Source organism: Alosa sapidissima, chromosome 1, assembly GCF_018492685.1.
Source record: "Alosa sapidissima isolate fAloSap1 chromosome 1, fAloSap1.pri, whole genome shotgun sequence".
NCBI classification, from domain to species: Eukaryota; Metazoa; Chordata; class Actinopteri; order Clupeiformes; family Clupeidae; genus Alosa; species Alosa sapidissima.
Window position 1 is genome coordinate 12,400,931 of NC_055957.1, and position 14,846 is coordinate 12,415,776.

The 14,846-nt window shown below is 41.4% G+C and overlaps 1 protein-coding gene across 2 annotated transcripts; it reads right to left on the reverse strand.

The window, feature by feature from the left end:
* Positions 1-73: 73 nt before the first annotated feature.
* asb10 (ankyrin repeat and SOCS box containing 10) lies at positions 74-9,587 on the reverse strand. 2 transcript variants are annotated; one of them, XM_042076666.1, is made up of 5 exons: positions 9,105-9,587; positions 3,829-4,096; positions 2,954-3,458; positions 1,525-1,638; positions 74-1,256 (listed from the first exon to the last, which is right to left on the reverse strand). In XM_042076666.1, exons 1-5 carry the CDS (start codon positions 9,430-9,432, stop codon positions 1,071-1,073), a joined length of 1,401 nt encoding a protein of 466 aa, XP_041932600.1. In that variant the 5' UTR covers positions 9,433-9,587; the 3' UTR covers positions 74-1,070. The 2 variants fall into 2 exon arrangements, with proteins under 2 accessions (XP_041932600.1, XP_041932685.1); XM_042076751.1 differs by lacking the exon at positions 9,105-9,587 and adding an exon at positions 4,909-5,324.
* Between the last annotated feature and the right edge of the window lie 5,259 nt (positions 9,588-14,846).

Consider the following 14,846-nt stretch of genomic DNA (forward strand, 5'->3'; position numbering starts at 1 on the left):
TTGCTTTCTATAATCTAGAAGGCTATCACATAAAACGAATAATTTTAAATGATCTGTCATGGTGTTGATGATGTTACATGGCGAAAAAAAATGCAATGATTTATTGACAATTTGTATGACCATTTAAAGCAATATAATAGATATAATAGACCGCATGGTAGGCTACATCAAAAAAGGAATGCATTCAAATAGCATCTTGTTGAATCAGATTATACGGCATAGTTTTATGAAATTACAAAGAGTATGTGATGTTGCTCATGGGACAGTTATAGCCTACTGTAAGGTTTGTGCAGCGTTGCTTACATTGAACTTCTGAATGAACATCATAAGGCATTGATCTCTCTATATTAGATGGCATTTTGTTTTGCTAATTGTCTTATTCCTAAATCCTATTTCACCAAACTTAATTGACTGTGGAAAAGGTAGGCTACTATTAGCGATTTTGTAATTGGTCACATAATGACCGTAGCACCCCCTTGTGGTAGGCTATAAGCATTAGCTCTTCATGGCATGACTTGCCTCTTCAGTGCAAATATTTGATTGAGATTAAGAAGCTTTTTCAAATTAAATAATAAATTCTATATAAATCAATATTTAAATATGTTTGTTTAATTACATCTTAGTTTGTTAAAATAATTAATCCAATATTGTAGACTACCATGCAATTGTCTTTCAGATGGTCATTTGAATACTTCACTAAAATAGTCTGAACAACAGTACTACATTAAAACATGTCACTTTCATTGTATAGTGTAACCATTATATACATATTTCATAGTATTGCATTCTCTGGCAAAATCCATGAGCAGTCACGTCTGTGGCCAAATTAAAAGACCACTCTGCTTTATAGAGTGGACACAACACACTTTTCTTGCAAATAACCTTCAACTCAGTATTGCAAGCATTAGATAATGATGTGCAATTATGTGCAGTTACAGTCTGGCATAGAAACTAAAGACAGAAACAGCTTTCATGTGAACCTATACCCAGATTATACAGATGTGGAAAGACACAATGTTCAACCATATATACAGGATATAAGGGCAGCGAGGCGTTACAAACACCTGCCCTCAGTGGACATAGTCTCTGAAATCCAGCAGAAGGTATTTCTTCAAGAAGTTGGGGAGGTCGAGTTTGGGTACCACCTTTGTCAGGCGTCCCTCAAGATAGTTCCGTAGTTTGAAGCGAGCCAAATGCTGCAGTGACCGAGGTGTTTGGGTCAGAGCGAACACTGACTCATAGAAACCTTGGTGTTGCTATGGGAGATAATAATGACATTAGTGAAGTGTTCTTTGCTATGGGGAACTTATGTATTCGGGTACAGAGCTATGTAATTAGGTAGAGGGCTTTTTCAACACATTTTATGCATTCAATAATGAAGATGCATTGTTTTTCTAGCCAATTGGAATATAATAAAACAAATTATATTATCGTTAATAATTAAAGTATTATCAGCATTCTTCCATGTAACAATATACTGTATATAGTACCTGAAGTCCAAAGACAAATGATCTTGCAGCCTACCTTGAATACTTCGGGTGGCACAGCCTCCACCCAGGCTTCTGTGATTTTGAGGCGGTCATAGGCATTCAAGAGAACCTCAATGACACGAGGAGAAGTGCAACAGTATTTCAAAACCTGAAAGGCATTGACAACATGAAACAGTCAGCCGGCCTTATTAGTTTAGTAAACCTGAATGCACAGTGTTGCTCTGCAACAATAGCCTCAACAGTTTTTTTCAGGATTGCAATGGTTTCTGGTCATAGTGTTATCATGAACCTTTTTAAAACTCTTTTTAACGCCCATACCTTGGCTTGACGCCCGTGGGAATGCAGATTTTTGACCATCTACTTATAGGCATCTATTTAAGCAATACATTGAAATGCCTGAAGTATGCTAAGCACTGCGATGTTAAGCAGTCCATGGCATCAGAAGAGGTTACTACTGGAGTTCAGGAGCCCTGTCTTGTTCATAGGAGATGCGGGGCCAAGGTTTTACGTCCGGGGGAAACACATAGAATAATTAAACACTTGGCATGACGAACAGATTGAGCCCCCCTCTGGGAGATGCACGAAGAATTTCTGCAATTAGTGCTAATTAATCTCCGATTAACATTTGGCTAATTAGGAATCAGGCAATTTGTCTGACTCAAGTGGGACAAGTGAGTATGTACAGTGTAGCACACTGCCAGCAATATGAATGATCAAAATGTGTTCTGAACCATTTTTTAAGTGATGATGATGATGATGTGCATGTGGTGATATTATTGACAAGGGTTGAGTTTAATAACATGCCGCTTGGCCTTTTATAAAAAAATGTATAAAAGGTATTAGGATACCTAAGGATACCTTAGTTTCTTAAAAGTTTTCCTAATTGGTCCAGACTTCTATGTGTAAAAACACCCTGAAGATTCCCCTAATAGAAACTATCCCACATAAACCTTACAAAGCTTTGAGCATACATGAGATGAGAATGATGGACATGAATCATTATTAGAAAGAACATCAACACCAAAGTGACATGTTGCCAAGGAGTCACACATTTGGAATGTGCATTTGTTTTGGTGCTGACTGACTAGCAACAGGCGAAGACAATCTCCAAAGTGCCATACTGTATGTACTGAACAAATATTTTTTTAATTTGAAGTCATTTTAAGCATTTTGGTGAACAAGCTTTTTTGTCCAACTTCCAACATAGCATGCACAGCTGACATACAGGAAGGCCTGTAATTTTTTCAGATTTTTCTGAGAGAATGACCTGTGAGCCTCTGGCTGATTTGACATGGAATGACCCTTTGACCTTCACTGACCATCTGATTTTTACTGATCAGTTCTTTGTGCTGGTTCCCTATCTATCATTATGACAATCAGTAGTGCCAAACTGGTGATGGTAATAGTAAAGCATTAGTAAGGAAAGTCTCAATGACACCCTCTCACCTCAACAACCATCTCACCTGGGGCAGTGCTCCTGGCCAGACTCGTATTGATCCGTAGTTTAGCAGCGCTTGCACCACTCTCTCTGGCTCATGCTCTGGCTTGTAGGCCACCTCTTTCAGCACGTTGTGCATGGGCGCGTTGCCCCCGTAGCACATGTCATTGACGTGGGCCCCGTTTTTCAGCATGAGGTCCACCACGTCCGGGTTCACGTTCTTGCAGGACATGTGCAGCGGCGTCTGGTGCTGCAGGTCCTCTGTGCCCACCTTGGCCCCGGCCTCCACCAGTTGCTGGCACACCTGGTAGTAGCGGCCCAGAGTAGCCTTCTCCTGTGGCTGAGAACAGGCGGCGTTGAGCGGGCTCTTGCCCTCATCGTTGTGATGCTCCAGGTGGGCCCCGTAGCGCAGGTAGAGGCTGACGTGGTCAGGCAGGCCGTGGCGGCAGGCCACATGGAGAGGACTGTCATCCTCCTCCAGGCTTCGGCCATTCACAGCAGCTCCAAACTGGAGTAGGTGTTTAGCACATCTACGTTCAGGATGATAAAATATATTTGTATCATATGCATAAGATAAGATATATGCAGATGGAAAATATTCTAGTTATATGCCTTTGTAATTCTGCTAAAATAGAAAGGATCTCAGTAAAAAACACCTTTACCCATCATTGCAATCTGAATGAATGATGTTGTTTCAAATTAGTACATTTAGAGTGTAACTGTAGGTTCATAATACAAGTAACAGTTTTGTCATACAAAGAATACTGTGTTAGCACAAAATGACCATGCCACTAACTTAAAAGCATCACCCACTTGGACAAGATAAGGAGTGTCTGAAAGAAGTGTCTTGGACCAGGAAAGGAGACGTGCCATTTTTTTGTACTTTTAACATGCACTCACTCAATGGATTCCAGCTCTGTGCAGACGTGTAAGGGCATGAGACCATCCTCATTCACCGCATTGGCGTTAGCACCATATGACAACAGCAGCTTGGCACACTCGCCCTGGCACTCCTCACAGGCCTCGTGCAGAGCAGTGGTGCCGCCTGGTGCCAGGTCAACATTAGCACCTCTCAGGAGCAAGAGCCTCAAGCACTCAGTGAAGCCACGGCCGGCTGTGATGTGCAGGGGTGTGGTGAGCTCCTGCTCGTAGGCGAGAGACCAAAGTCCTGTGAAGAGTTAAAGGGTGGTCGTTTAAACTTTGCATCGCTCTCAGAAAAACAGGTTCTTACTTTGTTTCTATAGAAAACCTTTAATAACCTCTATCTCAAACCCACTGATGGAACCCTTTTATCTCTTACTTTACTGGTCACTTTCACTGCCCAGAATTATGTTTCCCAGAGCATTCTACCTGAATGCCAATCTGAGTCTTGACAGGTAAAAGGTCTATGTGAATCTATGAAAAACATCAACCCAGAAATACGGATTCAGTCTTAAGATATTACTTTAGATGGCCTGTCTAAAGGGAAATCGTAAGAGATGGTTTATTAAACAATCCTACAAAGTAAACCTACAAAGGTACACCTTTCAGGTTTACTGAGACACCCCAGATCTGAATGTTGTTTTCAATGGGTCAGCTGGCACACATAATTATTCATTTGAGAGAAGATTTTTTTGAAACAGATATCAGGTACAACCTGACAACTATTATATGTAACTATTATAACTAACTAGCAGTTGTGTTTTATAAGATTCACTCAATTGTCAATTTTACAAATCATTAAGATTTTGATTAATTTGATGAGTATCAGTTGTTGTATTTCTTAAGAAATCGCCTAAAAACCAACAAAAATTAGGAACAGCATCTCGTTTACTGTCTATAATAACCAAGTGAAAGGAAAAACAACAACTAGCAACAGACCAACAGCAGCCTTGTTAGAGAATATATAATTAAGCATTAAAAAACTTCAACGCACATAACATTTAGGCTTCATATACTTATCACACATTAGATAAAATAATTTCATATCATGAGACATACTCAGCACTCGGTAGTTAAATCTGTAGTTTTTCCACTCATCAATGTTGCTAGTGTCGTACACGGCATCAATAAGGTAGGTATACTCGGGGTCATCGATTACACTAATGATAGTAAAGTCGTCCCCCATCAGTAGAGCATTCCAAAACTGCAGGATTTCCCCCGTTGCCTTAGCAGTGGCGATCACATCGTTCCGAAATGCCTTCGGTTTTCGGTGCTTAACCTTTGGTTCCATGAGGGCGTGTAATGAGCCCAGCGTCTTTTTCTTTCAATAGGTCAGTGTCAGGTTTCCTGGGAATAGGCCCAACTGTCCTTAATTGCACGTTGTTTGTTAGAGATGTTTTGACTGGGCATTAGCGGTAGTTGTTTCCTCGCGGGTGTTTTGACTCTCTCTGTTTTGACACTATCTGTAACCCGACTGGGCCAGAGAGACTATTTTAAGCGTTGAGGGCTGCAAGATGATATTTCCACTGTCCCAGATTCTCCTGACATGAGGGACAGGAGCAGAATACTTTTTTTGCTGCACACTCATGAGCAGCACATTGTGGTAGTTTTCAGTTTTTTAGAATCGAAACAATACTTTTATTGTTCATTTCATCATGTTGATCAACATTATAGGCTACTTTTGGTTTAAAAATGTAATTTACATTTATATTACGTGTACAATTTGTTGCCCTACCAAAAGTACATCAGACAAAAATAACCTGTGCCCCCCTCAGGCCTGGCATGATCAGTGTGCAGGCAGTACAGGCCTGGCTTGGATAATTAGTTGATCGTGCACACCTAGTGTGGCTGCGTGTGGGGGCGCCTGCAGGAATTAATGCTATGGTACGCACGTACCTACGTGCGTATATTCTCTCTCCTGCTCAAACAAAATGTGTGCACGTTAATTTTGATAATGTGTTCACTTACTTAATAGAAAATTGTAAATAGCCTGATGGCATGGAGCTAATGGGATACTGTGCATAGTTGGGCAGGTATGGTAGGCCAATTTGGTGTGAATACACACACACAAGGGAAATTTTCTCTCGTTGAGTACACCTGCAGGCGCGCCTGTGTGGTGGTATATTAGGGATTGTTCTCTCTCTTGATTGGGCCACTTTTAAAGGGACACTTCAGCGATTAGCATTAACCCTTAAAGGTGTAGGTTTTTGAACATTCTAAGTTCCGCAACAATTGAAGGTTCTAAAATTCTATGTTGAATTCAATGAACCCAGATATTCTTTAGAACGTTCATTTCCCAACATTCCCGTCACACCGGTGTGGCGGTACTCCTTTAAGGGTTAAGCTTTGTATCAGTAGAAACCCAGTAGTATTTTCGAATGGCCGTGCCTCCCTCCCTCATGTCCCCCTGAGACGAGAGATATCTGTATATTTTGTCTAGAAAACATCCTCTGATGACGCAAAAATCGTCAATTTGCGTCATCAGGGGATTTTTTGGGCAGAGGCTAGAGACTACATGTCTAGTTCCGCATGCTTTCAACCCACCCATAAGGGGTGGGCTTTCTTTTACTGCCTATGGGAGTGTGACCTCCAGTGTGACCTCCAGATTTTAGAAATAGTGTCCACCATCTTTCTTTTAAGCTAGCTAACAGGCTAGGCTCTTGCTCTGCGGAGAAAGCTGATAAGTAAGGACGATAGCGGATGGTAATTTTGAAACTGATATGGCAAATGGGGTTTCTAAAGATCTGGTGTGCGAATCCGATTCCTTGTGGTTACCTGTACGAGGTGCAATACAGTGATGAACAGTTGAGGATGATTAAGGAACAGGAGGCCTGTAGCAAGACCTGCCTGTCAGTTAGTAGGAAGAGCCCGGGCTGGCTTGAGCACGGGCGGACTGGTGGTGTGAGACTGGCCTCTTGTGAAATCGGCAGTATGTAGAGCCCCATAGCTTTGTGCCACACATGGACAGGGGGTCCTGGATACATATTTCAGGAGGATCCAGAAGGCAAGAGACTGGGGAAAGGCAAAGGCCTTTTTTTGCCTGCCTGTGTTCGGAATATCAGCCGATTCAGGGTTCCTGATGGTCAGTAGCCTAACATTACTGCGGCTATCAAGAAACTGTTGATGCTCAGGATGAGCTATAGCTTAGGCCTAATAAGTTAGACATTGTTTATGTATTTCTTTTTAATTCAAATTCATGTTGGATGTGGTTTATTTTCTTATCCTTAGTGTTGCTCCATTCCAAGTAGCCTATCAGAGAAATAGTGACTCCAATTGGGGAAAAAAGGTTGACGACATAATGTTTAATTCCTCCCTCATGGTCCGGATGAATGAAACAGGCATAGGGAACAAAATAAACATAGCATACACTTTAAGCTAAACATGTTTAACCTATGTAAACGACCAACAACTTGTTATTACAACTTATTTTACAACACCCTAAATCAGGGGCGATTTTTCTTACGGGCAGTAGACTAGGCTCAGGGCACTGGCAGCACGAGTATAGCACAAGCTTTCATTTGCGCTAATCAGTTTTCTATCGCTCTTCAAGTCAATCATATAGCACTGTATGGGGAGTGGGTAGGCTATCCTATATCCCAGTTAACACACAACTAAACAGCCATGTTGCCTATAAGTTGCCAGCTGGTCACGGCGACCTAACCTTCTGGCAACCTTCCTGCAACGTGGCCACAAGCCTGCTTGTATTAGACATGTGCACCTACATCTTTTATTTTCCATAGACATCTCTTTTGATTGCATTTCATTACTTTTGATGAATATATTATTTGTTAACCTTATTGCTGTTGTCCAACTCCCTCTTTATGTTGTGGCTCCTGAGTCGGCTAACAGAGCTATGTTGGCTAATAAATAGTGTTGTTAAAGATGTTTAGAGATTAATATGCCAATGCACATTCATTCAATAAAAAGGTCTACTATCTTCCACCACAGCCATTCACAGGTGGAATGGGTATGATTCTACAGGAAAGTATCTCCCACCTCCAATCGCCTATCCCCCAAAATGGCTGTTTGGTTGTAGGTAGGGGGTGCCCATAGTCTTAAACCATAACCATGGTGCACATGGCATTACGTTCTAATTGATTGACAATTTCTCCAACTAAAATAAAATATTCCTTTCTATATAACCACCATATGAAAAATTAAGTTAATGGGGTATTATGCAGTAACAACCCAGGGATCTAATTCAAATGCTGGATAAAGTGCAGTCTAAAATTCTAACTAAAGCTTACTTAATAACTATGCAGAATTAATTTGCAAATTTAATACCATGAGAAACATCCATAGGTCAATCAGTGGCGGGTCAGCAAAAACTGTCTGACACCAAATGATGCTGTTAGTTATGCACATGAACTCGACTCATAGACTGACTTTACACTTCCCCCAGCATTTCAATTAGGGCCCCGAAGTGTTCACTGGTAATATCGGGACCATGACAAACAAAGGCTGTATTCCGTCTTGTGACTTGCAATTATGTAAGCACATAATATAATCTGAGAACTGCTGCCCTGATTAAAAAAAAACAATGCAACTGATCTCAGCTGGTATTCTGTCTATAATGGAGCGGAAGGGAAATGTCCACAAACTTTTGAACTGCAGTGTATGTTTGTATTGTTTAATGAGTGTCTTCTTTAAAGCATAACTAAAAATAAACAAATAATGTTACATACATAACTGAACATTTATTGTTGCCATGACAACCAAAGAGTTGTAGGTGAGATGATTTAGCAGTGGCTGTCATGATATTTCATCACAGTTTACACTGCTACAGCCCAGAGCACCTTGATTTAAGTTATTTATCTGAAGCTAAATTCTAATTGAATTCAAGAATGTTTGCTTTTGTGCAGTGTCATAGTTCTGATCAGACTTTTTTGTAGTTCTTAATAGTTCACTGGTAAAAGTCTAATATATGACCCTTTTGAGCCACCGTAGTCACACCATTGTAGCTCTAAGTATTCCTTTTAGTGTTTGGATTCATAACTTCCTTTAGATGTTGTATCTCTGCTCTGTTGAACTGTGCAAGTGAAGTTCATCGTAGTCCATGAGATATACTGTAACTTGATGAATAGCATAAAGGTTTTGGCTTTTCAATATGCTTCTTTAAAACAAAATGATGTGAAGTCACATACCTCAGTTGGGCCTGATAGTGAGAACACCAATAGCCCTATAGTGCTCTAATAAAGCAGCCATCATTTATGAAACCTTGCAATTCCAAACACAGTACAAGTGCAAGGACTCACCACCCTTGTTCACCCAGATCATGTCTCCTCCTTCAGGCTGAATAACCAGATTGACCGGTGCTCCTTTGGGGAACAGTTGACGCAGAGCCTCCAGGTCCCCCGTATACAGGGCATTCTGGACAACTAGGTCTTTGCATATCAAAGCAGGGCGCTGAGGAGATCCGTGACTCCATGCTATGCTTTTCTCTCTCACTTCCTTTCTCAGAAAGTAGCTGGTCACTGCAGGAGCTGCCAGACGTCTCTGGCTTTGTTCCCTCTCCAGCAGCTCCTTGTCCCTCTCCAGTGAGCGCAAAGCGGAAGGGGAAAAGACAAATCGTCCCTGTGACATCCTGTGCCAGTGGTCAGTGGCAGCTCGAACAGAATGCGATGACAGGCCTCTTACTCCAGGAAGATCGACTGAGGAGTTTTGAGGCTTGCTCGCTTGCAATTTCAGAAAGACTAGATTGACTGGTGTGTGTGACTTGTTTTTGCTGAATCCCCTGGTGAGTGTGTTTTGACATCCAATATAGAGCCGTCCTTTGCAACATGTGCAATGAAGCTATTTTTAAGTCTCACATGCACATTGCATTCCAGTGCTGCTTTCTCATACTCAACTGGGTGACTCTTATAGTGTCCTGACTGGACATGAGAGCAATATGTTTTGTTCCTTTTCATTTACATGTAACTGGAAAGATACTTCCTGTGTATGTTCTGGAGCCAATTTGTAAAGAGAGTGGCAGCAGTGTGCTCCACCATAATTGCACTGAAAAGGACAACAGGGCCAGGGCAAGGCTACATTTTAATAACATGGACGTCTTAGTGGTTCTGGAGCAGCAGCTGCTAATTGGCTAGTTAGTTATGTCCCGCTACGATAAACAGTAGTTTTTAACCTACAGATGGCCGGAGTTCAATCAGGTTCCTGCACCACAGGCCTCAAGCTGATTGACTGGCTAATTAAGGGTATATAATGAACAGGAAATTGAATCATGCAATTAATAATAAACTCTCAAGTGTTCACGAGTTCTTAAGACATTTTAGGGCATAAAAATCTGCTATAATTCTCCAGTGTATGTACTAGTGGTTCAGTACTTAACTGCATGCTGCATGGCCAGACACTAAAAGCATGACCTTGTGATGGGCCGGACCTGTTAATTACCTATTTTTTCACATGCATCATTTACCGGTATTTTGCTATAATCACAATGAATCAACTCTGCTGCATCCCCATCCCTAGCTTCTATAAAGTGTCATAGAGGTTGTTTAAAATACCTGTTTGTAAACACCTGCATGGAGACATGGACTACTTGGATTCTTACAGGGTTTTGAGATATTATTTTCTTTCAAGAGATAACAGAAAACAGCAGGCACGTTATTGGAAAAATACAATTAAAAGAAATCAAGGAGAAGAGGGGCATGTCTGAACTGCCACCTCTTCACATCACACCATGTGGTCACATACATGATTCTCCTCCATGCCAGCCATCCACTGGCGCATCCCTGTGAACATTAGTGGGCTGCAGTCACACTGCTCCCACATTAAAGACCATTAGGCTGAATGGGGAGCCACCGCTGTGTGGCTGAGACCACGGGCACCTGAGGAGACAGAACTCAATTAGATCAGCCTGGCCTTCTCTCTGGGCATCTGACAGACACTTCCGTTGAAAGATGGACACAAGGTGACTGGGGTTGTGGAAGGGTAAATGGACAAAACATGATGATCATTACATAAAAAAAAGATGTGTCAGAGAGCCTGCTGTGGTAGATGTGTCATGTTGCCATGTTATCAATAATCTTCACAAATTCATAAATACTTTATAAAATGCACAGGCTCTCTTGTGCATGTGGTCTGTTCTATCTCCTGGAGCAAACATTGTGTTCCATTATGTAAAGGATAATATATAGTCCGCTGGTCAGTATTTCTTCACAATATGCTGTGTATCTGGGTCCTGTTTCTCCTATTGAGATATATTTTCTGAATATTGAACAGTGGTACGGTGTATATATTAGGACATCCTCAGATGTCAGAATCAGGCGTCAGACATCAGATGAAAAGCCATCAGGTCTTGGGAAAACCATAAAAGTCATATTTATGGAATTACACCGTCTATGTCTACGTCATGTCTATGAAAGTGCCTTTGCTTTCGTTGACAGAATGTTTTCTGTAAGATGCTAACTCACGGAATGTATGGACCAAAGTCCTATATCAGATATACACGGGAGAGGTGTTCAATTCCTTGTGCTTGTGGTTTTGGGATTTCCCAGCAACAAGTCTATTACCATCAAAAACAAAACACCACCAACAGAGCAGCCTAGTCTACACGACGCTGTTTTTTTTAAAAACTGGTGAGCTTTTGTTATCGGTTACGCCTTGCGTGTAGGTGAGCATTTTACAGGGTCCTTAGGAATTAGGACTATGACACCTCCAGAAGGCTCAACAGGGGTCCTCCTCCACATAAATTCTTCAATCATTCGTTACTGTGGCCATTTATGATCCGATCAGCAACATAACCAGACAATCTGTAAGCCCTTGATGAGTGCACCAACAAATATCCACAAATACCAACAAGTGGCAGCAAATTCTTCGGTCCTTCCTCTTTGTTGTTGTGGCTGTTTATGATCCCATCAGCTAGCCTAGAAATCTAGACGCACCCTAGCGGCGGCAAATTAATTTGCTCAGCCTGTACGTCTAGTATCAAACCATAGGGATTTCTATTGGCTGACGCCGTGGACTTCATCCAATCACAGCGCTCTATTTTGTTAGAGTCTTAAGGCGGGCTTAACAGGATAACGACAGTCCTGCGAGAACAACAAGGAAGGTGGCTATGGCGAACGAAGAGCGGTTGTTTTTAATCGGCGTTGGCGTCAACTTTGGAGGAGTTGGACTTGTGCTTTTCTTTGAAAGTTGAGCAACACAATGCACTTAAGTCATTCCTTTCGAAGAAGGATGTATTTGCCGTTTTGCCGACCGGATACGGATATGGTCGTAGCGCTGGCCTATTGCATGCCTAGGCAGTTTGAAAGACAATTCTCTGCCCGCCCCTTGGATTAAGCAAGGTGAATGGTTCGATTCCAGACTATACATTTCAATGATATAGGATGGCCCGCCAGGCTACCCATCAGCAACACAATCAGACAAACCACAAGCCCTTGATGTGGGCACCCACAAATACCAACAATTACCAATACATCATATCTATAATGTAGCCTATGGACATAATTCCTTTGTACTTCAGCAAATCACTGATGTCTATACAACAGGGAACAGTATTTGCTTCAGTGGACAGACTTCCTTCTAAAACTTGATGACTCACTAAATCAGACCAAAGACCATTTGTGCACATCATACTTTCCATCATACAGAAGCAGAACTGTTATGTGGATAATTACTTATCAACAGAATTACTTTTGTTGTTAAAAAATAGTTTGTTTTGTACATAAAAAGAGGAGCGTATTCAGCCTTTTGTCCATGAAGGTGCAATGGTGAATTTAGTGCATGTGCAGTAAGAAAAAAAATCCATTTTGATTTCTTTGTACAAAAGAGCATTCTATCTTCAGTATTTCATATGCAAAATGCTAATGTGTCTCTGTTGTTCATAGGAGAGAAAAAAACATTACAGTGTTTGGAATAAATGAACTGCTGTTGTAGCACAACGAATGCATTCTGTCCACAAAATAAAGTGTGTTATATTTGGCATACCAGTCAGTACTGGAAAATACTGCTCCATACAGGACCATACTGGTCAGTCTCAGAAATGAAATAGATCTAAACAGGATTAACGGGATCCCTTCTCAAAGCAAAAGTCCTCCTGGCACTGTACACAGAAAACAAATAAAGTGGTTTGGACCAAGCCACACTATTCCAGCAACTTCAAGAGCATGGAAGAGATGGCAGGGTAATTTGAGTCACAAACATCGCTTTTAAACATACATTGGTACAGACAATCCTGAAGAGCCTAGCAGCCTGTATTTACTTTTGCTAACATTTGAATTAAAACTAGAAAAATAAGTCACGCTTGTCAAATTGTGTTCATTTCCTACTTTGTTCCTTTTTTGTGTTTGTAATTTAGTGTGTGCAGAGTGTGTGGTTGTGTATATGTGTTTTGTGTGTGTTTTTTTGTGTGTGAGTGTGTGTGTGTGTGTGTGTGCGTGTGTTTGTAGGTGTGTTTGTATGTGTGGGTGCATGTGTGTGTGTGTGTATGTGTGTTTATGTGTTTGTGTGCATGTCATGTGTGTGCATGTGTAGTGTGTGTGTGTTTTTGTGTGTGTGTCTTTATGTATGTGTACATAAATAAAGCAAATCAGGGAACCACCTACTCTTTGTGATAAGTGCCTTGGGATCAACCATGATGAGTCAGGACCTCGATTTAACATTCATGCAAAGGAAAACATTTCCTGCAGTACAGTGTCCCTGTCACTGCAATAGGACATTGGGATTGATATGTTTGGTGGCTTTTGGCCACAGAGAAGAGTGCCACCTACTGGCCAGCCACCAACACCGCTTCCAGCAGGATTCTACTCTTCCAAGGAGTTTTCTTATCCAAGTACTAACTAAGCCTGCTTAGCTTCAGTAATTCAGCAAAGTCTGCTGGTCTGGCTGCTGGCTAAAAACAAAAGGTGAAAGGCATATAGGATTCAAACTGTCTCACTGAATTGATTTATGCACACTCAATTATCACTGGTATCTGCTAGACAACAAGTACCAAAACATGATTAGTTCATAGATTTCACATGTAAAAACATTTGATACAACCCCACCCCCATCTTGCCTGTTCATAATTCTTGAATTGTGTGCCTGTGTGCGTGTACGCGTTTATGTGTGTGTGTGTGTGTGCGTGTGCATGTGCTTGTGGGTGTGCCTGTGTGTGTGCCTGTGTGTGTGCATGTGCATGCATGCATACATATGTCTTCTGTGTGTGTATGTGTCATACGTATGATTACTGTGAATGTATGTGTGTGTGTGTGTCTGTGTGTGTGCATGTGCATGCATGCATACATATGTCTTCTGTGTGTGTATGTGTCATACGTATGATTACTGTGAATGTATGTGTGTGTGTGTGTGTGTGTGTGTGAATATCTATTTATGCACATGTGTGCATATGGAATGGGTTAACATGACCCCTGGAGGCAAACATATGCAAAGAAATTGGTCATCCTAGGCCCTACGGTTCTCAAGATATTCACAGAAAACTGTGTCCGGCCACCTACAGGCCAGTTGGTGTATAGTAACATAAATTAATTTATTGTATGGCCGCCCATGAACAGAATTCCACGAAACTTGGCGTGCCTTCAGAGGGTGTCATAATGATCCTACACTTCCAATTTCGTGCAGTTTTGACCATGTTAGGTCACAGGACCTGCGATTACAACACCTCATTTTTACTTTTTTGTTTTTAACTAGGTGGCGCTATACATGAAATGAGTGGTTATGGAATGGGTTGACATGGCCCCTTAAGATCAACATACAAAAAAAGGTGGTCCTCCTAAACCCTACGGTTCTCGAGATATTCACAGAAAACTGTGTCTGCCCTACCCTCCTTTCGGGGGGTCCAGTCCAGCGGGGCTACAGATCAAAACGAAAAACGATGGTTCCATGCTATCCATGTGGGGCTACATGCCCACCAAGTTTCGTGTAACCCGGTCTTTCAGTGTCCCGGGAATCCTTGACGGAAATTTGGCCATGCAAAAAAGAAAAAAAGAAAAAAAAAGAAGAAAAAAAAAATCTAACTAAACCTATAACATGAGCACCTTTGGAAAGAAATTACT